At 39.2% G+C, this 25,156-nt stretch overlaps 2 protein-coding genes across 2 annotated transcripts; both read right to left on the bottom strand.

The window, feature by feature from the left end:
* Positions 1 to 31: 31 nt before the first annotated feature.
* Positions 32 to 7,683, bottom strand: tmem88a (transmembrane protein 88 a). Its single transcript, XM_077740849.1, has 4 exons — positions 7,517 to 7,683; positions 7,244 to 7,421; positions 852 to 1,149; positions 32 to 481 (listed from the first exon to the last, which is right to left on the bottom strand). The coding sequence occupies exons 3-4, from the start codon at positions 1,143 to 1,145 to the stop codon at positions 194 to 196; spliced, it is 582 nt and encodes a 193-aa protein (XP_077596975.1). The 5' UTR covers positions 1,146 to 1,149; positions 7,244 to 7,421; positions 7,517 to 7,683; the 3' UTR covers positions 32 to 193.
* A 1,067-nt stretch (positions 7,684 to 8,750) lies between these two features.
* Positions 8,751 to 23,644, bottom strand: kdm6bb (lysine (K)-specific demethylase 6B, b). The gene is made up of 20 exons (XM_077740755.1): positions 23,516 to 23,644; positions 20,201 to 20,237; positions 19,786 to 19,909; positions 19,252 to 19,314; positions 18,713 to 18,920; positions 18,363 to 18,611; positions 17,928 to 18,077; positions 17,557 to 17,835; positions 14,952 to 17,038; positions 14,740 to 14,866; positions 14,559 to 14,664; positions 13,727 to 13,932; positions 13,410 to 13,573; positions 13,106 to 13,323; positions 12,807 to 12,921; positions 12,552 to 12,739; positions 12,297 to 12,438; positions 12,022 to 12,148; positions 11,780 to 11,950; positions 8,751 to 11,217 (listed from the first exon to the last, which is right to left on the bottom strand). Exons 3-20 carry the CDS (start codon positions 19,902 to 19,904, stop codon positions 11,194 to 11,196), a joined length of 4,743 nt encoding a protein of 1,580 aa, XP_077596881.1. The 5' UTR covers positions 19,905 to 19,909; positions 20,201 to 20,237; positions 23,516 to 23,644; the 3' UTR covers positions 8,751 to 11,193.
* Positions 23,645 to 25,156: the final 1,512 nt, after the last annotated feature.

The following is a 25,156-nucleotide window of genomic DNA, read 5'->3' as shown; positions in this document are numbered from 1 at the left end:
CTATATCTGAGTCTATAAAATACACAATGAATTTGCATGAATTTGACATCTCAGTGAGGTTTTATTGAAAACAATATTTTAGAAAATACATGAATAGAGTACAAAACTATTGTTTAAAAGGCTAGCAGATAGATTTTTTCCTTTTTTTATTTAAAGATCAAAAGAGAGCTTTTTTTTGGGAGGCCTCGTCTCCTTACACCCAAACGCTGCCCTTTCCCTCCCTCTCCGAAGCCTCAGGCATGCCACAACAGCCCCCCACTCCGGCTTCCCTGCTGCGGGCGGCGGGCAGGTTCTTATACACAGCTCTACTATAGGGAATAAAGCACAAGCCCAGTTGGAGATGGCGAGCCAGTCGACAGAAGGCCGCCAAGGCCAGGACCAGCAGGGGCGTGAGCAGCAGAAATCCCACCACCAGCAAGGCAACGCAACCAGCATCATCCAGCAGGTCTGAACAGTACACTGAGGTACCATGTGGCTGCACCTAAAAGTAAAGAGAAAAGAAACATTTACAAAAGAAAGCTCTGACGACCAAAATGTCCAAATTAGTATTCCATTCATATGGATATTAAATATAACTCCTGCCCTCTAGTGGAAAAGCCTTGCCTTCTCCATTGGTTGACAGATGAGTACAAAAAAAGGGAGTATTTACAGTGAATAACTATTAAAGTACCTCATAGGCTGCTATTGACGGAACTAGATTTTTTAATAGGAGGAGCAAATGAAGGTTCACCCCTCCCAGTTTGAGTTTATTGGATAACCATGTATCTTTTTCTGACCTTTCAGTTTGGTGTTTTGCCTGTAAAATTTGCAACTTGACTCAAGAAATGTCTGTCTGAGCTAAAAAGACTAACCGTGGAGTGACAGAGGAAACCGAAGATGATCATGACCAGCGCCGGGGTAAGGATGGTCCCAAACACGATGCCGGCAAGTAAGCCGTTTATGACGGCGATGATCAGATTCTGGGCTGTGACCAGGACGGAGCAGGCCCAGCAGTCCAGAGAGCCCCTCAACTCCAGTGGTTGGTCGGGGGCATCGCTTCCACTGGTAGAGTATGGTGGGGGGACTACGGCTCTCGTAGGAGAGCCGGTTTCCGAGTGGGGCAGCTCAGACGTCTTCTCCAATGTCCCGTTCCGTGATAGACTCATTTTTCTGTAGTGTGTAGAAAAGTGTCATGAAAACCATCTTGTCAAGAAGACAACTTATGAGAAAGTTAGACATTGACATGAAATAAGGATATATTTTGACCATGTAAAAAATGAAATACTATGGTTAGGCTTTTTTTATATACACCACATAATATATAGCAAGGCTATTTTACTCAAAAAAACAACATAGTATAGTAAGGCTTTTTGGCTTCAAAAACGACATAGTATAGTAAGGCTTTTTGGCTTCAAAAACGACATAGTATAGTAAGGGTTTTTCTCTTCAAAAACGACGTAGTATAGTAAGGCTTTTTTATTCAAGAAAACGACATAGTATAGTAAGGCTTTTTCTCGTCAAAAACGACATAGAATAGTAAGGCTTTTTGTCTTCAAAAACGACATAGTATAGTAAGGCTTTTTGGCTTCAAAAACGACAAAGTATAGTCAGGCTTTTTGGCTTCAAAAACGACATAGTATAGTCAGGCTTTTTCTCTTCAAAAACGACATAGTATAGTAAGGCTTTTTTATTCAAGAAAACGACATAGTATAGTAAGGCTTTTTTATTCAAGAAAAAGACATAGTATAGTAAGGCTTTTTTATTCAAGAAAACGACATAATATAGTAAGGCTTTTTTATTCAAGAAAACGACATAGTATAGTAAGGCTTTTTGGCTTCAAAAACGACGTAGTATAGTAAGGCTTTTTGGCTTCAAAAACGACATAGTATAGTAAGGCTTTTTGGCTTCAAAAACGACATAGTATAGTAAGGCTTTTTGGCTTCAAAAACGACATAGTATAGTAAGGCTTTTTGGCTTCAAAAACGACATAGTATAGTAAGGCTTTTTGGCTTCAAAAACGACATAGTATAGTAAGGCTTTTTGGCTTCAAAAACGACATAGTATAGTAAGGCTTTTTGCCTTCAAAAACGACATAGTATAGTAAGGCTTTTTGCCTTCAAAAACGACATAGTATAGTAAGGCTTTTTGGCTTCAAAAACGACATAGTATAGTAAGGCTTTTCCTCGTCAAAAACGACATAGTATAGTAAGGCTTTTTTATTCAAAAAAACGACATAGTATAGTAAGGCTTTTTTTCTTACAAAAACGACATAGTATAGTAAGGCTTTTTTTTCCTCACAAAAACGACATAGTATAGTAAGGCTTTTTTTTCCTCACAAAAACGACATAGTATAGTAAGGCTTTTTTTTCCTCACAAAAACGACATAGTATAGTAAGGCTTTTTTTTCCTCACAAAAACAACATAGTATAGTAAAGCTTTTTTTTCCTCACAAAAACGACATAGTATAGTAAGGCTTTTTTTTCCTCACAAAAACGACATAGTATAGTAAGGCTTTTTTTCCTCACAAAAACGACATAGTATAGTAAGGCTTTTTTTTCCTCACAAAAACGACATAGTATACTATACTATGTCGTTTTTGTGAGGAAAAAAAAGCCTTACTATACTATGTCGTTTTTGTGAGGAAAAAAAAGCCTTACTATACTATGTCGTTTTTGTGAGGAAAAAAAAGCCTTACTATACTATGTCGTTTTTGTGAGGAAAAAAAAGCCTTACTATACTAAGTATAGTAAGGCTTTTTTTTCCTCACAAAAACGACATAGTATAGTAAGGCTTTTTTTTCCCTCACAAAAACGACATAGTATAGTAAGGCTTTTTTTTCCTCACAAAAACGACATAGTATAGTAAGGCTTTTTTTCCTCACAAAAACGACATAGTATAGTAAGGCTTTTTTTTCCTCACAAAAACGACATAGTATAGTAAGGCTTTTTTTTCCTCACAAAAACGACATAGTATAGTAAGGCTTTTTTTCCCTCACAAAAACGACATAGTATAGTAAGGCTTTTTTTTCCTCACAAAAACGACATAGTATAGTAAGGCTTTTTTTTCCTCACAAAAACGACATAGTATAGTAAGGCTTTTTTTTCCTCACAAAAACGACATAGTATAGTAAGGCTTTTTTTTCCTCACAAAAACGACATAGTATAGTAAGGCTTTTTTTTCCCCTCACAAAAACGACATAGTATAGTAAGGCTTTTTTTTCCCTCACAAAAACGACATAGTATAGTAAGGCTTTTTTTTTCCTCACAAAAACGACATAGTATAGTAAGGCTTTTTTTTCCTCACAAAAACGACATAGTATAGTAAGGCTTTTTTTTCCTCACAAAAACGACATAGTATAGTAAGGCTTTTTTTTCCTCACAAAAACGACATAGTATAGTAAGGCTTTTTTTTCCCTCACAAAAACGACATAGTATAGTAAGGCTTTTTTTTCCTCACAAAAACGACATAGTATAGTAAGGCTTTTTTTCCTCACAAAAACGACATAGTATAGTAAGGCTTTTTTTTCCTCACAAAAACGACATAGTATAGTAAGGCTTTTTTTTCCTCACAAAAACGACATAGTATAGTAAGGCTTTTTTTCCCTCACAAAAACGACATAGTATAGTAAGGCTTTTTTTTCCTCACAAAAACGACATAGTATAGTAAGGCTTTTTTTTCCTCACAAAAACGACATAGTATAGTAAGGCTTTTTTTTCCTCACAAAAACGACATAGTATAGTAAGGCTTTTTTTTCCTCACAAAAACGACATAGTATAGTAAGGCTTTTTTTTCCCCTCACAAAAACGACATAGTATAGTAAGGCTTTTTTTTCCCTCACAAAAACGACATAGTATAGTAAGGCTTTTTTTTTCCTCACAAAAACGACATAGTATAGTAAGGCTTTTTTTTCCTCACAAAAACGACATAGTATAGTAAGGCTTTTTTTTCCTCACAAAAACGACATAGTATAGTAAGGCTTTTTTTTCCTCACAAAAACGACATAGTATAGTAAGGCTTTTTTTTCCTCACAAAAACGACATAGTATAGTAAGGCTTTTTTTTCCTCACAAAAACGACATAGTATAGTAAGGCTTTTTTTTCCTCACAAAAACGACATAGTATAGTAAGGCTTTTTTTTCCTCACAAAAACGACATAGTATAGTAAGGCTTTTTTTCCCTCACAAAAACGACATAGTATAGTAAGGCTTTTTTTTCCTCACAAAAACGACATAGTATAGTAAGGCTTTTTTTTCCCTCACAAAAACGACATAGTATAGTAAGGCTTTTTTTTCCTCACAAAAACGACATAGTATAGTAAGGCTTTTTTTTCCTCACAAAAACGACATAGTATAGTAAGGCTTTTTTTTCCTCACAAAAACGACATAGTATGGTAAGGCTTTTTTTTCCCTCACAAAAACGACATAGTATAGTAAGGCTTTTTTTTCCCTCACAAAAACGACATAGTATAGTAAGGCTTTTTTTTCCTCACAAAAACGACATAGTATAGTTAAGTATTTTTTCATAATGAAATGATATAGTAAATATGGTTTGCTCTGCTTAGTAAACTTAACTAACTTTTCCCACTTAAAGGTACAATAAAGTACTAAGTATGATCTGGGAGTGAAAAGAGCAAAAACCACAAATACTACTAACTAATTTTGTAGATTGGTGGCCCAGTGGTTAAGTCATCAGTTCCCCAATACTTTGGTCCTGGGTTCAAATCCAAGTGCTGGCAAAGATTTTCCCAATATTATTCAGGTAAATGAAGAAGACAAAAGTACAAGTACTACTGCTTTCTTTCACAGGGTGGTGGCCCAATGGATAAGACATCAGTCTACTAACTGTGTGGTCCTGGGTTCGATTCCCAGTGCAAGCAAAGATTTTCTAAATATTATTCAGGTAAATGAAGGATACTAAAGTACAAGTACTACCACTTTCTCTCACAGGGTGGTGGCCCAATGGATAAGTCATCAGTCTACCAACTGTGTGGTCCTGGGTTCGATTCCCAGTGCAAGCAAAGATTTTCAAAATATTATTCAGGTAAAAGAATAAATTCTAATGCCTAAGTGTTTAACTATATAAGTCTTCAATGGTGGATGAAGCATTTTGACAAAAAATGACTAAGTGTTTCACCCCATTTCCTAGGATAAAACGTTTCAACACCCATGTATAAGTGGGGCACGAGTTGGTGTAGTGGGTTGCACACTCGCCTTTGCACCGAGAGAACGTGAGTTCGCTTCCCGGTGTCGGCGGTTCACTGACCAAGCAAGCGGTCGAGGGTCGGCCGAAGGCCGACCCGAGAACGCCTTTCGCACAGACAGGTCCTTCAAGTGTCTTCCGAACTGCCGAAGGCAGTTCGGAATATAACCTTTTGCTGAAAAGTATGACTAAGTGTTTAATATAAATTAAAAAGTTTTTTCTTTTTTTTTCCCCTTCTTCTTATTCCATTGACCAGTTCTTCTTTCCAAGTATTTTCAGCCAAACGACGGCAGCGGGAATCGAACCCAGGTCTCCCACACGGGAGTCCTGTGATCTAACCTCTGCGCCAACCAAGTGACTACACTTTTCTTGTAATCATTTGAGTATTTTTAGAAGAAGTTCACGAAATAACTAAGTGAAAAAGTGTCTCGACCGGGAATCGAACCCAGGTCTCCCAGACAGGAGTCCTGTGATCTAACCTCTGCGCCAACCAAGTGACTACACTTTTCTTTGTAATCATTTGAGTTTCTTGAGAAGAAGTCCAAAGAAACAACTAAGTGAAAAAGTGTCTCGACCAGGAATCGAACCCAGGTCTCCCACACGGGAGTCCAGTGATCTAACCTCTGCGCCAACCAAGTGACTACACTTTCCTTGGTAATCATTTAGTCTCTTGACAAAAAGTCCACAGAAACAACTAAGTAAAAATGTATCTCAACCGGGACTTGAACCCAGGCCACCCAGACAAGAGACCAGTGAGTTAACCACTACACCACCAAGTGACTTACTATACTATGTTGTTTTTTAAAGAGAATTTCCTTTATATACTATGTCGTTTTTCTAAGAAAAAAAAGCCTTACTATACTATGTCGTTTTTCTAAGAAAAAAGCCTAACTATACTATGTCGTTTTTCTAAGAAAAAGAGCCTTACTATACTATGTCGTTTTTCTAAGAAAAAAAGCCTTAGTATACTATGTCGTTTTTCTAAGAAAAAGAAGCCTTACTATACTATGTCGTTTTTCTAAGAAAAAAAAAACTTACTATACTATGTCGTTTTCCTAAGAAAAAAAGCCTTACTATACTATGTCGTTTTTGTAAGAAAAAAAGCCTTACTATACTATGTCGTTTTTGTAAGAAAAAAAGCCTTACTATACAATGTCGTTTTTGTAAGAAAAAAAGGCTTACTATAGTATGTCGTTTTTGTAAGAAAAAAAGGCTTACTATAGTATGTCGTTTTTGTAAGAAAAAAAGCCTTACTATAGTATGTCGTTTTTGTAAGAAAAAAAGCCTTACTATACTATGTTGTTTTTGTAAGAAAAAAAGCCTTACTATACTATGTCGTTTTTGTAAGAAAAAAAAGCCTTACTATACTATGTCGTTTTTGTGAGGAAAAAAAAGCCTTACTATACTATGTCGTTTTCGTAAGAAAAAAAAGCCTTACTATACTATGTCATTTAAAAGAAGAAAAGTCTTACTATACTATGAGAGTTAAGTATTTGTGGAATTCACTACTTGGGGTCAAAGGTTGAATCTCAAGTATGGCAAAAGTTCATTTAAAAATCAACTACATTCATGTAGAGATCAATATCCAATAACTCCAATTGTCCACTTAAAAGACAATAATAAAAATAAAAAAGAGTATTGCATGGGGGGGAGGGGCACTGAGGGATCTATTTTAACCTTAGTCAATGTGTGCCTACTTTAAAATTGCCTCGTTTGATTCGAGCCCATTCATGCAGTAATTCTGAGACGAAATGATGCTTGAAAAGTAGTTGGTGGTGAAGGTTTTAAGTGCAAGGAAATGGGCTCTGCCAGCCCCACCTCCATACTGCAGGATAACAGAGAACAATGAGACCAAGCGGGAGCCCAGAAATTCCTCTAATCAGTCAGAACAATGTCATTGCGTCCATGACTGGATTTTGTTTGTTGGATACCTTTTTGCCGCCTCTTTTTTTTCTCCACGTGTTATTTAACAAAGACCTGGCCAAGTTAGTTTTCCAATGACTTCCATGAAAATAAACAAAACTAGTTTCAATTGTGTTTGAAAGGTTGAAGTTGAAAAGCATTACCTTTATATTTAGTTCTCCTCACTTGCGGGATTGCCCCCGATGATGTGCCTTCTCCGCCTGCCGTTTGACGCCACAGAAAGCGAATCTCTCAAGGTCCGTTAGTTAAGTCAGGGATGAAGAGAATTTGAAGAATTTCCCTCCTGATGAGCGTCTTCAGTGGATATCCCAAATCCAGCGGCTGTTGGGACACACGTGAAAGTGTCAGGCGGAATTAAACAAAACCAAAAAAAAAATGCTCTTGCTTTTAAGTTAAACCCTTTAAGACGTCTTTACCTTGTAGAGTCCTTTCAGAGGAGAAGTGAGTTGACTGGAGGAGAAATCTACTCTCCTGCTGACTTCAACACTTCCTTCCCTGGCATTCTGTTTCCTTAGTCTGACTCCGGTTTGAGATATGATTGTGTGTGTGTGTGTGTGTGCGTGCCTGTGTGTGTGTAAGTGTGTGCATGTGGAGAAAGCTGAGCAGTGGAGGATTTCTGTGATAACACCAGAGCCCAGATGTGAATCCAGGGGGAGGGAGTGATGTTTATTTAGATAGATTGGAGAGAAAAAGAGAGAGAGTAAGAGTGTGCTGCTGCCCCACGCACATCATTTGACACTTCTTTCACCTTTTTTCTTTCTAGGACGAATTGCAGCCCAATGTGTTTTGTAAGAGTCGTCGTCAAAAAGCTAGAGCGTTTAGGACTCCCCCCAAAAAAATTCCCACCCTGAAGTGTAAAACAAAAGAGCACGAAAAGCTGGGTTGTTTCCCAGGAGAAGGAATGGCAAAGTGTTGACCATTGACCCCTTTTGATGGAAAACAGATCAGTGGGCAAGGAAATGAGGTTGGGGGTAGAGCTCCACTAATTTGGTGGGGAGAAAAAAGGCATGGCGGGATAGATAAAAAGCCATCGGGGGGTTGGGTTCAAAGGGGGATCGGTATTACGATATAAAGGCCCATTTTCGTGGTATTATCGCCTGTGTTTATTTATTTATGTCGCTTTGCGTGTGTATAGTGTTTTCTTTGAAGAAATATTTCAAAATATACCGACAGCCGGGGGGCAAATTTGGCTCTCGTGGGGGACGAAACTTGAAAAGTGCACGCTACGGATGGCTTTGTGATTAACGATGACAGAGGTGTGTGTGTGTTTGTGTGTGTTTTTGTGTGTCTTACCCCCGCTGTCAAGACTGCTCGGGAAGGCTTGTTAGAGGAAAAGCCATTTTCCTGTCCTTGGAAGCAGGATATCCCTTTGCTGCATCCGTAGTCTTCATCCAGATGTGCATTTTTGTTTGCTTCGAGCCTCAGGATGGACGGAAATATTATAAATAGAAAAAAAATGAGGTTAACAATAGATGATGGGATGTGGGGGAATGGAGATGACCTCATATGTGGTGACCAGGTAGTGATTGTGTGTTATCTAGGGGAGGACAAAAAGGCTTCATTAATAAGATCAGCATTCTTTTAAATGAGTTTTCCCACACTGCATCAATTCATAGTAAATATAACTTGGAGAGTGACTTGATTGTTGAATAATTTATCAAAACATTTTATTGTCTTTACCAACAGTACAATATGTCACAGAAAAATCACAGAGAGGTTTAAGACAGGTCTGGCTCAGGTTTTTTTCCTTCTACATACTCTATCTGAAACGAGAAGTGCAGCTGAAAAATTCAATATCCTGAAAAAGAACGGAAAAAAATAAAACCGTATACATGTCAAATCATAACCAGAATGAGGACAAGACAAAAAAAAACAAAAAACACAAAACAAAACCTTGGCCGTCAAAGTCACATCCTGAATTCTCTGTAAAAATGTTTCAAGAGTTTACAACTACAACCACTAATTTTTCATAGTCACCATTATAGCCACACACGATTATGAAATTAAAATAAAAAAAATTAAAAAAGATTTAGTATTCATGAGATAAATACAGTACAGATTTGAATTTTTAATTACAGTAAAATGTCTTTAACGTTTCTAAGCACCAGCAGGCTTGAGTTTTATCGTGTTTTTGAGACATGAACCAAGGGGTCTAGCACCAAAAGGGGATTTTTTTTAATTTTTTTTTTACACAAGTCCCCCATTATTCTGCACCATACATCATGAAAATCCCTTGAAGCCCCATGAATGATAACTGTTTGCAATGCAATAAATATTTCAGAAAAACCATGAAGCATTTACAGTATAAATAATGTCACATTTACATTTTTTTTCCGCAGTCCCCTTCACAAACCAGTCAACAAAAAAGGAGGTATTAAAGTGGGACAAAATTCCAAGTGCAGTTATTAAAACGAGTGAATCCCAAGATTGGAAGATTGTTTCATTTTTCTCTCCCGACAAACAAAAACAGGAGCAATAACAGGTTTTGACCATTTACAAATTAGACTCCAAAACTATTTAAGTCAACTAGAAAACAGATATATTATGTATTATTTACATAGTGTGGTGTGCATAGAGGAATAATAGCAGGGTGAATCAAATTTGGGGTTAAAATGGATTATATCATGTTCTTACAATTAGAAAAGGGGTAGAAACTTTGGTCATATATATATATATTTGTTTAAAATCAAAGAAAATTAAAAAAATAACATTTTAAAAGTGGTTGAATCATCACAATTAAACTAGTGACAAGAGCTTGTTTGTTTAAATTGACTTAAGTTCAGATTATTTTGTTTCGACTTTAAATGGTTGTAAATTTGTCCTTTATGGCAAATGATTCAGTATTTTATCTTTGGAAATCCTCTGTATTTGTTGCCAAAAAATGAACACGTACTGAAATACTGAAAGAAGACAAAATGCCACCTTCAAAGTACTTTTCTTACTCTACTCTTTGTTACATATCCAGTGGTATTTGCTGGTATTATAAGTGGCTATGTAAGCAAAGAGAAGTAAAAGTTCAAATCTGTTCCCCCATTTATATCTTCCTGATTCGCCCTGTACTGCATCTATGCACTCCATTTTTTTCTGAAATCCCATAAAGTCTCACAATGTACAGTTATTTTACTGTTATGTTCATCTTATCTAAAAACAGGAACCAATCAACACAAAGGAGGTATAAAATTGGGAATTCTGTCCCTGTACCAAACAAATCAAATACAAAAATCCACACCACGTTGGCTTTAAGTTGTATCGTAGACTATATTGACGATTTGATCCCCAACAAAAAAAGCACCGGCGTTATTAGTTCTCTAACAAACCCCCTATTTTTGAGAAATATTCTCTTCCCCCCCCTGTTAATTAAAAGCATATTGGCATAGTTTTATACTCTAATTCCAACTCCACTTAATACAGCTCACAAGGCCAAATGTGGTGTACTTCCAGGCTGGTAAAACTTTTCAAACTGATCTGACAAGAATAAATACGTTTTAGGAGTATAGCACCTCAGAAAGTTTACAGGCATGAGTATCATGTCAAAGTTTACCTGAAGATCAACACAAACTGGGATCAATACAACGCAAATGTGACAATCAGCTACTTCTGTGTGAAGCGGTTTTTCCCCTGCTGGTACGCTAGAATCACAGCAAATCCATGGACATATAGAATAACTAGATTGGTGTAGAAAAAAAAAAACCAACAGAATTTGCATAAAAGTACCTGAATTGATACATAAAATTGGCTACTTGACGCTTTTGAATCACAGCAGAAGTCCGTCGAATGTACGGTATATAATTACCTGATTTTCAGTGCTGACAGTGTTCAGTGTTGTTGTTGTTGTTTCATCCTTGACAATTACCATTCTAGTCATTCTATTTCAATTCACAAGTCCAATCAGCAGCTGGTATGGAGAAGAGAGTGAGCTGTACTTGGATTGGCTGAGTATCTACACCTTACTGTGTGATGTAAACAACAGAGTAAACATTGATTGGCGGATTCAAAACATCCTCACGGGTGTAGATTGCCGGCCGGCATTGCTGGCAAACGTTTGTGCTGCCCTAAGTTTTGGTTATGGCTGAAAGACGCCAGAATGACATCCTCATTTTGATAAGGGTGATTGAGCCTGAATCGAAAAGAGAAAAAAGAAAAAAGGTTTCAATGCCAAAACATGCTTTCAAAGCACCACAGCTCACTACATTTATTAACCGGTCACAGTTTGAGCTCATTGAGTAGTGAAATACAAAAATGGTGCTTCCATAGAGACCACTTTTGAGAATTGAAGGGGTCCTCCCCCCTGCTGGTACATTAGACTCACAGCAAATTCTCAATCAGAAATCAAGCTTTGTATGGTGAATGATTGGAAAAAATAATAATAATTAAGGCTGTTTTGGGGGGATAAAAAGCAAATCTAGAAATCAGTTACATGCACATCCATCACGTTTTTAGACATATATGCCACAATATCAATATACTAGTGCAGCTTAATGCCTACATAATATATGACAGATCTCAACCATCTTTTGCAGTCTATTTTGACTGCGAGAGACAAAATGGATTGGACAACAAATTCCATGGGTGCCCAATAAAGGGTTCTATGTAAATTCTGTTTTCCATTCTAAAAACATACCCAGATTTCAACTACATTCTACAATCAATTTACAATATGAAAAAGAAGGGAAACTGACCAGTGTGAAGCTGTCATACATTTTCATCAACTCCTCCGTTCGATACTGTTGCAGCACCACGACTCCATTCAAGGACGGGCTCTTAAGCCGGGCGCAGTCCTCACAGTGCACCACGTAGGTTTTTTTGGTGCTGTTTTCACTCGTCACAAACAGCATGTTGAACACCTCCAACTGCACAAGCATCAGAAAGCCAATCTCAAAACGACCCAGCAAGCAATTCAACAATAAATTGGGAGACCTACATCGCACTCATTGCAGTAGTACGCCGGCTCCTCCTTCAAACGACTCTGGTACGAGATTTTCTTTCCCGAAGCAATCAGTTGTTCCCGTAAAACCTGGATATGCTTGATGGATTGCAGTAGGCAGTGTCTAGTATAGGGAAGAAAACCATAGAGTATACAGTAAGGCTACTTGTACTAGGTGAGCATATTTATTATTTATACAATGTTACTCTGCCTGTCTTTCACGCTTTAATATTAATAATGCCAGCGATAAGATTATTCCTATAGCCTCTTACTTAATCATCTTGAAGGTATCGTGGTCAGTAATTTTGATCGTCCGAGCTACGTTCCAGGAAACGTGGATCATTGGAACAATTGATTTAACCTTCTTCAGCTCATTCCACTCATATCGCTCCAAGGCAAGTTGATACTGGTATGCTAAACACCAGAAATGGGGGGTAAAAGAAAAATCAAAACAAAGACATGAGAAGCATCCTTTAAAAAAAAAAAAAAAAAAAGATTTTTACCATGTGTTGGCTCACAATACTCACAGTTTAGGGGGCCCACATTCCAGGCAATGTTGTTACACCAGCCTACAGCTTGGACCCAGTGCACAGTCCCTGCATTGATCCACACCAAGTCACCCGGCCTCTGAATAAAACGGTACACAGGGATGTTGGAACTGTAGAGGTCTTCCAGAACTGGCCACCAGGACCCCGTCAGGTAGTCTACTCCATGCCTGAGTGGAATGTATAATTTAGAAAATGGCGGTTTTCCACTTGATTAAACCCAAGATCGTCACTCACTTCTCACAGAATGAGTTGATAGCCTCCCAGTAGTGCTCATGAACAGCAAACCACTCACAGTCACCTGGTCCAATATTGATGTTGACTGAGCAGAAATTGTTGTTCTCCTGGTGACCTATGGCCAAAACCAAGCACAAACAATTACAACCATCATTGAATTAGTAAGCAAAACTCATTGACTTCCACATGTCAATACTGGTGCTACACTGGTATGGAATAAACATGTGCTATTTTACAGAATTAATAAAACGAGAACTCTAAGTGTCCTAAAAACTAAAAGAGTGTTGCATTATGCTCACCTGGCGTCCGACTGCCCGGAACCTTCATGTAGAGCTGAACAGTGTTCATGCCGAGAATGGTGTGACCGACATGACTGAGCATGTTGTTGCTGGACTCCACTCGCATGAAAACTGGCAACTTCAGCAGCTCCTGTAGTTGAGGCTTCCACCGTTTTGGATCTGATAGATCTATGTTGGTCCCAAATTTGATGATCTTTCCAAAAGTCTTCAGTTCCGAACTGGAAAGGAAATGTCAAGACTGGGGGTGAGTCTCCTAAATCTACTTTTCCATTGTCTGTATGATAACATGAATGGTTAAGTTAACCTTGGCGTGTTGGCAGTGCTGTTTTTACTGGAGAGAAGTGCGGAAGCAGTTTTAACATCAGTTGAGGGTGGTGGACTACTTTTATTGCTGGCTGATGACACGACAGCTTTGGAGTCCGCTTGCTCTTCATCTTCCTCTTCTTCGTTTTCACTCTCCTTCTCCTCCTATAAAGCATCTACATGAGTTGAGCCGACAGGTTTGCCAATGGCAGAACTGTCTGCCAGTACATTTGATGTGAATCCCAAAATTCAGAAGGGAAGGCACAATTTGATGATGTTTGGTTATACGGAATCAAGATCTAGAGGTCAAATGTCTACCTGTAGGCTCTCCTGGAAGCTAGAGGCCTGGTACTGAGCGTACTTGGCGATGGTGGTATGCGAGCGGCTGCTTTCGCAAGGCCACGTCTGGGTGGAGCCACGGGAATCCCAGTTTTCATCAGCGGGCTGCTGGACTTGAGTCCGGACTTCCACGGCATGTTCTGCATTGGCCTCCACCAGAGATTTGGTGGAAAATAAGCCGAGGTCTTTTTCATAAAAAAAGCAACAACAAAGAGATTAGATGAAATCAGCCAAAACTCTACTAACTCTGCATTCATTAGTGAGATAAGGATTTAAATCAAACACTAGTTTTACAATAGAGTAAAATTAAACATATAATATGCACATAAATATGCTCTAAAAATGTACATCAAACTCTACTGTTTGGATTACATGATACTATATTATGCTTTTTGTTTTCCTATGTATATTAATGATTCACGCTAATATTTCAAATAGTCTGTGTACATGATAAGATAATAATGTTTTGTTTCTTTTGATACATTATTGAATATGAATAACCTACTTATGTAAGCCTAATATGAGCCATGACATATTCTTGTACTTCCTTTGAGCTTTAAACTACACTAAATGATGACATTTGGTGACTATCTTGTTAAGTATTGATATGTACTAAACTAATAAAAGCATTATTTAAAGTAAACTTGTAATCCCCATCCACTGATTAAATTGAACACATAAATATTGCCTCTATTGTCTTTGAATGAGTGTATTGCATTTTGGGATTGACCGTTTCACACACGGATGACAGAGAATAAAGAGAATAAAGAGCTTTTTCAGAAGCTTAAATTGGACTTGTTTATAAACTCACTGAGGCGGAGAGAGCCAGCGAGGCCTCGGATGACAGTCACCGCATTTTTGGGATCGGTGCAGAACTGAAGCAAGACTGGCGAGAAGGCGTCCCTTCTGCTTTCCAACTGCAAATGATAAGTTAAATGCATTTTAATCCATTTTTAACACTCACTAGAACATTAGAAAATCTGTGAACTTACATAAATGCTTGGTGTTGGAGGGTTAAGCTTTTCTCTGGGAATAGGAATATGGATGGAAATGTTGGGTTTGACAGAAAAAGAAGGAAGCAGGTACGATTCCTTAAATTTCTCTTTGATCCGTTCCCCCCTGTGATGAGAAAAAGCATGTTAAAAAAAACAACACAACTAAACAATACTACATTTTTGTAATTAAAAGTAATACTGAGACTTACTCGCAAGCTCTCACCACTTCAGCCGCTGTGTTTTGGATGGTGATCTGACTAAGTGGGATTGGTCGCTCATCCTTACGGTGAATCTTCATTTTAACCAGGCAGACTTTCAGTTCCTTGGTAAATCCCATGGACAGCAACTTCAGCTTTAAGGGGTCATCAGAAGCTTGCGGCTTACAAAGTAATTCACTGGTTGAAAAATCTTCGCCTTTCGACTCGGAAGTCCCGCCTTCTGATGACACGCCACTTGCAAGCCCGCCGACATCGTCTTTTTTCTTTGCGATGACTTTAGCTTTTTTATGTTTCACTCTCTTTTTCTCCAAATCCTTACCGGGTGGCGATTTGGGTCTGTTATGCGTGGGTTTCATTTGGGGGCTGACGTTGCATTTCTCTTTCTTTGTCCTCATTTTAACCCTGGCTTTGTGATCGGCATCCTCACACTTTAACGCTTCGTCTTTGCTGGAAACGAGGAGGTGGCTCAATGAGGTAGTGTGGGTGGTGGTTAGCCTCAACTCAGCACTGAGTGAGTGGTCTAAAAGGGAGACATCTTTCTCAGTTTGGATGTAATCGTCCTGAACTTCTCGCCTGGCCGTGAGATGGACATCCGCTTCGTCTTTTGTGGAAGTCTCCGTGATTGGCTCATTCTTCGTTTGCTCTTCTAAATGCGAATCTTCAAGATTGTTATTTTCTGTAGATAAAGGCGGAGGAGGACATAGACTTTCCTGCCGGTGACAATCAAGATCTGGTCCCAGAGCAAGAGAAGAAGCAAACTTAATCCCGTTTGCATTCAAAGTTGGAGACCCCGCAAACGGACCCCCTCGACACGTTGCCCTCTGTCCAGTGAGAAAATTAGCCAGGCTCTTGAAGACATCCTCCAAACCTGATTTATGATGAAGCTCATGATATGGAGAGCTGGACTTTTCTGGAAATTCTTCCTTGTCATCTTCGAGAAAAAGTTTTGTTGTTGTATTTGAAGAATCAGAGGGTTCTGCTTGACATCTGACAGATTCCTTCATCTGGTCAATTGTCTCACCTTCCAAGGGTGGAGGAGAAAAACATTGAGTGGGACTGGGTTGGAGGACCGGTCGGCTTATCATTCCATTCTCCAGCTCGTCGTCGTCCTCTCCCACGTCTGATATCGGGGAGCCTTGCCAGCTGAGGACGGGAGGAGTATTTGCAAGGTTGTCTCCAACTTCTCCGCTACCAATCACAGCCACGGGAAGGAGATCGGGGGCACGGAGCGGCCCTTTTTGCTCCTCGTACTCCCGCGTCTCCTCAGAACAAGCCGGGCTAAGAGGTTCTAAAGCTTCATACAAAAGAGAAAGTGGTGTATCATTAGCTTTTGGTCCTTGGTCTAACTGAGATGAGATTGTGAAGCGCTCTCTTCTGTTTGGGCTACAGCTGTTTCTTCCTGGCTTATTCGGAGAAGGCGTGCGCCGAGATGTCAATTTCGGAAGAAAGGATTCACTAAAAGAAAGATGCTCCTCTAACCAAGTTTCATTTTCTGTTGATTCCGTTCTGGGGGTTATTTTTTTTTCTTTCTTGATCGATTTATCCCTTTTCTTTTTTTTCGCACCCAGTTTGCGTTCTTTTTTCTTGCGTTTTTTTCTTTCTTCCGCCCTTTTGAAATGGTCCCTCCGTTTTGTTCTTTCTACAGCCTGCTTGAGGTCTTCTCTTCTTTCTCTTTTCACCAATTTATCGGGTAGGTGACCCGATTCCCTCTTGGGTGGTGATTCCTTCTCGGATTTGTCGATTCTCGAGCCTCCGCGTGGAGATGAGCAGAAAGGACGGGAGGTCTTTTTGTATTTGACATCCGAGTATTTGGATTTGGTGTCGGTTGGGGATGGACGAGATGAAGTGGAAGATGATGATGATGATGATGATTTGCGAGTGGGGCTTTCTTGGACTTTGGGTTGTTCGCTGTAGCCAGAACTATTTTGTTGACTGCTCCTGGCCGCTTTGTGGGATGAAGGACTCACGCTTGGACTGTGATTAGAAGAATCTTTCGAATGAAGGGAAGAGTGGTGCAACGGGTCCTCTGCAAAAGACTTGAAGGTGGATGAGTCTCCTGAAATGTTACGTTGAATTTCCTGTGGGAGAAGTACAAATAAGTCATCATTATTTATCTAGGAGAGTATGTGTTAAACTTCTTCCCTTGATCCTTCAATTTACAGTATAACTATTCATTAAAAAAATGTAAATACAGAAAATTTAAAAATTAAAAATCAGCTACATGTGAAAAATTAAAAAATGTTAAACCAATAATTAATTTAAAATCAACTTTGCAGCCTTTTTTTACCATTTTTTAATGATTTGTTGCTAGATTTTTACTTACCATTTGTATTTCTATATTGTCAATTAATCATTCAAAAAATATGATCGTTAATATGTACATTATTAATATTTTTGTTTTGTACTTAAGTATCACCTACTGCTTTTGATGTACATATATTCAATATTAATTCTACCATCTAGGGATTAATATAATTAAGGCATTTTAAATGGGTCAAACTAGCATAGAAATCCTTAAACTGTCTTAACTGTCTGTTAATTGGATAGCATATGACAACATGATTCTTTTGAGCATTTAAAGAAGCAAATTTCCTACTGTGCTTTGCTTGTGGGCATAATTTCTTGAGTCTTCGTCCTCTATCTCGAGGCGGTATGTCAGAGGCTTGTGCTGCTCGGCTCTGAGGTGGCGAGTGTGCCGCTGATGTTGCTCGTGAGGATTTTGGTGGCTGTAAGGCACACGGGTGTGTTCTGCTGGTGAAGACATTTTGCCACAACTGTTTCCGGGATGTGAAGCCCTACTGCCACAACCCTGCTTTTGACATGTTGGATCGCTGTTGCAAAAACTGTGTCCTCCAGCGCGGGGTTTCGAGGTCTCCTGAAAAAAAACAACATACATTTTAAAACCAGAAACTAACTTGGAGAACCACTGAGAATGCCTAAAAATAAAAGGAGCGATTATATATATGCCTGTTGCTGTGGTGTTGAGGTCCTGTGTTCAGAGGGGTGTCCAAGACCTGCCTTGTCATGAGAGGTCTTCCAGTCATCTCGGTTACTATGGGGATGGCGAGGTGGCGATGATGGATGGCCGATTGAATGCCTTGATCCAGGATGACATGGCTAAATGAGGAAAAAGGTTATTGGAGCATCAAACTACCAAAATATAGATATTTTCTGGTAAATCCTTCCCATCCCATCCCATCACACTTATAATAATAATATCTTTGGTATTTATCGGTAAAGATATAGCTATAAAATCATGTCAGTGTATCAGAAAAGGGTGCAAGATGTAAAAAATTATTATTTACTGTGGTTAAATTTGACATTTTTTTTACCATTTATAAGCAAAAAAAAAAAAGCAACTTTTTTTCCCCCAAATTGCTCATTTTTGAAACGACATTTTACCTGATCGAAAAGTGAGTCTCGGCTCCTTTTGGATGGACACTCATCTCTTGATGATGAAGGGTGCTGTGGAGCAAAACCTTGCTGGTGGATTTGCTCTTGGCGGTGTTGCGAAGCCGGCCGTTTCCAAGGTCCCGGTCTGTCGTCGATCACTCGACTAGGGAAGTTTCTGCGAAATGCATCTGAGGGAGTCCATCTTTCCGGGAGGGAGTGAAGCTGTCTGTGGTGACGGTGCGGGCGAGGACTCCCACGCTAGAGCCCAGATGAGAAACATCACAGTTTAGCACCAAGCTCTCAAAGTGAACCAAGCACATGTACTTCTTTCATTCACAACCCCCTTTGACAGGCCTCACCACAGAGTTGCTGACATTGCTGTCCCAGTTTGTGTAGCGTTGTCCTGGTCTTGTTAGATAACCATTGTTGGTGCCAGCTCGGTTGTGGAATGAGCGCATGGAATTGGGATGCCAGTTCTGGGACTCAAATGGCTTTTCTTTACCATTCCAAATATGTGGAGCCTTTGAGGAAGCCTTGTCTTGGGCATAGTGGACTGTTCTTTCTCCCCTTAGGCAAACAAATCAAATGTTTTCAGTCAAACGTGAGGACAAATTTAGGATAATTGTCATGGAATAAACAGTTATGAAATGGCTATTTCAAACCCAAAGGATTATATTGCACAACGTGCTTAACAGAAACTACATTTTGTACACCTGAAGAGGAGCCATTTAACATAAAGTACTTCTGGGGAAATGTATTATTTGCTGAACACGCTTTGTAATAACATTTTAATTGTTTGAAACAAGTTTTACATTAGCTGTTATTCATATGGCGACTTCATAAAGTACCATATTTTGTCCCAAAAATTTGCCACGTACTGTATTTAATATCTTTTTACCTGTTATACTGACGACTTGATGGTGAGGTGGGATGATCGGATGGAATTCGTCCTCCATTGCATCTGTGATGACAACAGACAAAAGTAATGTTAATAATGTAAATCATTTTGATTTATTTGTGGGGTCTTTTTTTACATTTCAAAATAATAGACTCAAGTTCACATCTCCCTTATTTTTTCCTGTATTATTTTTCTACTGTAAAAGAAGTATTGGCATGTATAGAAATATGCATCCAATCAGACAAAATTGTTCTAAGGAATTGTTCTGATAAAATACAGGAGTTCTCCCGCCATGTCAGTGGAAGAAAGACATGCTGTGAGATCATTCAGCCAGACTTGGGCCTGCAGCTGGCTTTGAGTGCAATTTCTTGAATGTACTCATCACAGTTAATCAGCCTGCATCGCTCCCACTTTTCAAATCAACACAGGCTCGTCTAAGTGTGTCACCTGCTAACTTGCAAATGAACTATATTGCTCAAAGGTAAGTTCCCCCTTTTCATGCTGTAGACACAGTATCGTCATGCTGATTCTGACCTTTGTGACGGAGTCCAAGGCCGACTGTTGACTGGGGCCCATTGACCTCTGTTTGGTCCTCCATCTGGGTACGAGTGCCATGTTTTACGGCCAGAGTACAGCTCTGCCGGGTGATACATGCAGCCTGCAACAATCATGTGGTTATCATAGGATAATTTGCATGATGATAACACAAAAGAAAGAAAAAAATGTGTCAGATGACCTACTGATTGAAGCACGTTTTCAATGGAAATATTTACTCCTCTAAACAGTGCCCCAAAAAAATCAATAATGATCTGAAAAGGCTACTTAAACTAGCTGTTGCTACATTTAAAAAAATGTATTTGTATACAAAGGAATGTTTCAAGAGCATCCAGAAATTTGATGAGTGAAAAATCTCTAAAAAGGCACTCAAATAAAAAACAATAATATTTACCAGTCTTTCTTTGTTCGGGAGGCCCTCCACTTCACACCTGAAAAAAAGAAATGTGAGTTAGTATATGGGTTTTGCTTCAAGAATCTTATTTAATATTTCACTTTGTTTTGTGAAATGATCAAATAATCTCTTCCAGCCCCTCTCATTAAAACAAATTGGACGTCTATTACTGTCAAAAGGCTATTTTCAATATCAATCTCCCTCTTTCACTACCTACACATAGCCTGTGACCTAAATTGGCAGTGAATGTATTAAGCTAGTCATTATTGCTGACGACGTCAAAAAAAAAAAAAGATCTAACGACACCAGGGCTGTAGTGCTTGTGGTCGTCTGTGTGTATTATGCTTTCATACCGGGCTATAAAACATGTAGGCAAATCCTCCAGTGGTTAAGCTTTTTCCATGCACGTGTGTGTGTGTATGATGTGCTTATTGAATATTGTAGAGACATGCTTTTAAAAGCCTCAGTGTGTATGCTCAATGAAGTAAGCGAGGAGGCTCTTCAAGAGTCAATTTCTACCCAGTTGCTACAGCAACTGAAAGCCAGACATGTTTTACTGCCTTTGGCTTTAGGCCATGTAAAGACCATTTCATTTAGATTTATTCACAGAGAAGAAACATGGCACAACAGGCAACCACAACTTGGCAATATATCACTTTGTACATGTAATTATGAATCCATAAGATTCAATATGTTATTATACGTACAAATACTCACTGTATGAAAAAAGCATTGCGATCCTCTTTCTTATATGAAACTATATCTACGTGCCATGCGATTGGCTGGCAGAAAGTTGCAGCTCCAGCACCCCCCAAAAGGATGAGCGACTCAGAATATGAATGAATATGTATGGTATTAGTTTTTGGGAATCCAATATAGATTCTATTAGTGGTTAAAAGAGTCATATTTTTACATGATGAAAACAATGAAATGTATTGGTTTCTCAGATAGGGAGGCTTACTATAAACTACACAGTCTACAAATACACTCATCTGTTCAGGGAGCTCACAATTGCACAGTGGAATGCACAGTCTTGTTACAGAGATGCAGGAGGAGTTGAGCGTCAGCTCCAGTTTGCCTCAACACAACAGCATTGTGCACACCACCAATATTAAACCCATCTGTGCAGGGTTAACTCCATACATCTGGAATTTAGCTTGAGGGGCCCAAATGACATCACGTGCTTAAAAAGGGGTTATGTTAGGAAAGAAGTGTAGAATAACCTTATGCAGAGAAGCACATTAAAAAAAAAAGAATAGAGGCGGCATGGAAGAATACATTGCAATGTGAAAATTGATGTGCGGAACATTGACCGTTTCTTAAATAAATAAAGTATTTGGACGACTTTGCTGTCAAAGCCACTTTCCTCGTTTTCAACCACAAGGGAAATACAGTCATCTTTTTCTTTCATTATTGCAGGGCAGATAGAAATGTATACTTTTATGACTGTAATATCCATTTTTAGAGATATACTGTGCAGCACTAAATTAAAAAAAACACTTTCATATGTTTATTGTTGCAGAATTGTATCATATTGGTGAATTGATATGAATTATCCCTTGAATAAATGACTCTCAAGGTGCAGTTCAGTTCTGCAGTAATGTAAACTACAACTGAAATGATATTAAAGTCTAGATTTGAACAATCATTCACACAGTCCATCCAAATGAGCCTAGCCAGCAAAACGGTGCAGTCTCAACTGGGTACCTTAAAATAGACGCACTCGTGGCTCTTCACTATCTGGCAGACATCAGCTAAACGGAGGAAACACTATTGTCAGTTGCTATTATTCAGTCAAATATATACAGGGTAATGTCTTCCTTTTGCATCACGAGTTTGCTCGATCTGCATTGTTAAATATTTGAACTCATGCGAGCAACAAATAAAAGGGCAGTCAAAAGTCAAAATAAAAATATCCGTTGCTAATCAATGAGGATGCATTCCAGAAGAGTCTACTGCAAAAAAAAAAGAAAATTAAAACAGTTCTAGATGTAATATCTCAGTTCTGTCATCATCAGTTTCCATATTTTAGCTCACAGGTTAGCAAAGAGCCAGATGCATTCATCAAAAGAGCCACATGTGGCTCCCTAGCCATAGTTTCCCTAGCACAATGTGTCCTTGTATCCTTGGCAACCGATGATATTTCAGCCTAAAGTTGATAGTGAGGCCTAACACTCTGAGGAAAGACTGCGATTTTGACAGAGAGGTGACTAATAGTGGTAAGACGATCCATTCCTGATGAAACAATCCTCGCCAGCCTCTCTGACAATGCTCGCTTGTTGCAGCGAAACATTGCATCTCTAACTGAAACCCAACATGCATGTGTGTGCTTGTGTGTGCATGCACGGAGGCGAACAGCCATCCAACACCATAAAAGGAAGGATGGGCTGATCCAGACTAGGACCGTCTCCAGTGAGTTGTAAGCTTACTAACAAAAGAAGCCATGAGAACAGATGGAGACGAGGCAAGAAGCTGCAATAGTCAGCACCGACATGGACCAGACAGCTCGCTCTAGATATCACAGACTGTATTTTGTCTATGACACACCAAAAAGCATGTCAGCCAAGGGGGAGAATGTACAGTAGGAGACGAATATCAATGCTATTACTAAAAATAACCAGCAGGCTGGATTCCCTCCCTCTGCTGTATCCCCTTCTATAATGGCAGCCTCTCCCGGTGTATGCTCCATAAAGCACGTCTCTCCGAGGGGTACTGGAATGTACCAAAGCAAGGTCAAGAGCGAGAAGGAGGGGTGTCTTTTGCTAACATTGCAAAGGTACTGTATGTATATATACATCCAGACAATGACATAGTTTTGAGGGTTCATTGCAGGATGCACGTGCAAATGTTTATGTGTCCACATCGGAGAAGTGGCAAAACATTAGATTGGTAGCAAGAAAAGAATGATTGATTGGTTAGATGATAGATGCATTGCTGCAATAATGCATATTCAACAGTTGAAGAGCTTAAAGCTGCAATAGTTCAGCAGTGAGCAGCCATATCCGCCATGAAAAACAAAACAGGGTTCTTCACAATCGGCTTTTGATCATGGCATGTGTGTGTGGAATGTGCCAGCACACTGCAGTATTAAGCAGCACAAATGACAACCATACGCTAAAGACAGAGTAGATCACTAGAAGAAATTGGTGAAATGCAAACAGGAAAAAGGCTGTAAATCGCAATGCACGAATGCAGATCGTATACACTTGTATGCGTACGCATAGCGCCACTACGAGGCGCAACCTGAGCTGTCTTTCGACGGTGGTGGAGGCAGATCGCAAACAATCAAGTTGTTGCTCAACAATCGACTTTTACCTCTTATTTGTCTTCCGTCTTTCGGTCCACACTCACACCCCTCTGGCACCCCTTTTCCTCCACCTTGTCTCATCCGATCCTCTCCACCGTCTCTGCGTTCCCCCCTCAAGTCCTCTTCCTGTTTCCAATCCGCTCTCAGATGTTAGGGCCAACAGAACAACCCTATGTAGGCGGGTCTACGAGCTGTCAATCACACGCAACCCAATCAGAGGAGGGAATGGGAACTTTAGTAGTGTAGTGTGCAAGGCGGTTGGGAGGGGCGTGGAGGAGCCCTTTAAATTTTAAAGTGTACTTGTGCGTGGTTTCTAATATGCACACGTTTTGAGTTGTGCTGCAACCATAAAAGAAAAAAGTTGCACTTTATTATTTACACATCTTTCTTTTTTAAAAATAATAAGTGACATTTTTATTTTTGCGCAATGAACAACATACATGAACATCACATCCTGGGAAATGTAGGCTAACATGTTAACATGTTACACAACTGTACCCTACATATATACCCGATCTGTTGTATATTTATTATTATGACTTGTTGTGGTGTACTCATGTAGTATTCATGTAAACCAGTCATTTTTGACGGACCGACTCAACAGATGGAAAGAGCTGCCAGTGCTTAATGTAGCCACAGGACAGAGGCACCACTGAGCGGTGGGGGCTGGGGTGCTATTGAGCCCCGTGGACTATGTATCCAGGGGCCACCCGTCGACTCAGCCCACCTTGAGTCTCAAAATGTCGGTGGAAAGTGCTAAAGACGCCAAAATAGGGATGAAATACAAAGAAAAGATAATGACTGCTAGCATTTGCCATTGATACAGCATAGTAACAGGCTGGATTGTGGCTCAATCCTCGATTGGGGGTTAGCACAAGTCATGTGACTACCTGGACCAATCAGCAATATTTGGTGCAGAACTAACGCGGAGCATTTATGAGACAAGTGTTGTATGTTGCCCCCTGTTGGGTTGGTGTCTGTACTGTAGTTAGTATTTTGCCTTGTTCTCTGACGGAAAATAAAGCGTGATCACATCAATCTAATCAGTCAAAAACGCAATACTCCAGATTAAATCAAGTCAAACTGTGTATAATACACCAGTGCTTTGATTTTATCAAATCTGGATGACGCACTGCAATAGAATTTGAATGGATGCATCCAAACTGAAGGCTGCAAAACTATATATTTTCACAGCAGGCAAATAACAGCAATACTTAAGGCTACTGTACTGTCATCTAGTGGACACTTTGATATACTCCAGGCCAGGTCTGTGCAAAACTGCACAAAAAAATAAAAGAATTAATAGGAGTTATTACTACAGTATGAAAAATGCAAAACACTGCCATCTAGTGACAGAAAAGCAGTACTTCTAGAGTTATAGGTACTGGGAAAGAATTACCTTCTGAGGTAATTGGGTTGAACACAAGAGAAAAATGACTCTAATAAAGTCTGAATCAGTCATCTGAACAATGTCATCTATTCATGATGAATGTTCTGAAATTTAGAAGAATGCAGTGTACATCATCCATAAATTAGCAGTCAGCCTACCCGTGGGGGATTAATTAAAGTTCATATTACAGCAATATGTCTAGACAGTTTTCAAACGCATGAGAGGCATGAAAAAAATGACTAGTTGCCATAAAACATTA

Source organism: Stigmatopora nigra, chromosome 19, assembly GCF_051989575.1.
Source record: "Stigmatopora nigra isolate UIUO_SnigA chromosome 19, RoL_Snig_1.1, whole genome shotgun sequence".
In the NCBI taxonomy this organism is placed as follows: Eukaryota; Metazoa; Chordata; class Actinopteri; order Syngnathiformes; family Syngnathidae; genus Stigmatopora; species Stigmatopora nigra.
This window is presented reverse-complemented; position numbering and strand designations above follow the sequence as displayed.

Coding starts and splice junctions, on each gene's coding strand:
- tmem88a (XM_077740849.1), bottom strand. CDS start 1,145: ATGAGTCTATCACGGAACGGGACATTGGAGAAGACGTCTGAGCTGCCC. Junction 482..851: donor GTTTCCTCTGTCACTCCACG/GTTAGTCTTTTT, acceptor CTTTACTTTTAG/GTGCAGCCACATGGTACCTC.
- kdm6bb (XM_077740755.1), bottom strand. CDS start 19,904: ATGTATCACCCGGCAGAGCTGTACTCTGGCCGTAAAACATGGCACTCG. Junction 18,921..19,251: donor TCAAGTCGTCAGTATAACAG/GTAAAAAGATAT, acceptor TGTTTGCCTAAG/GGGAGAAAGAACAGTCCACT. Junction 13,933..14,558: donor CGCTGGCTCTCTCCGCCTCA/GTGAGTTTATAA, acceptor TTTATGAAAAAG/ACCTCGGCTTATTTTCCACC.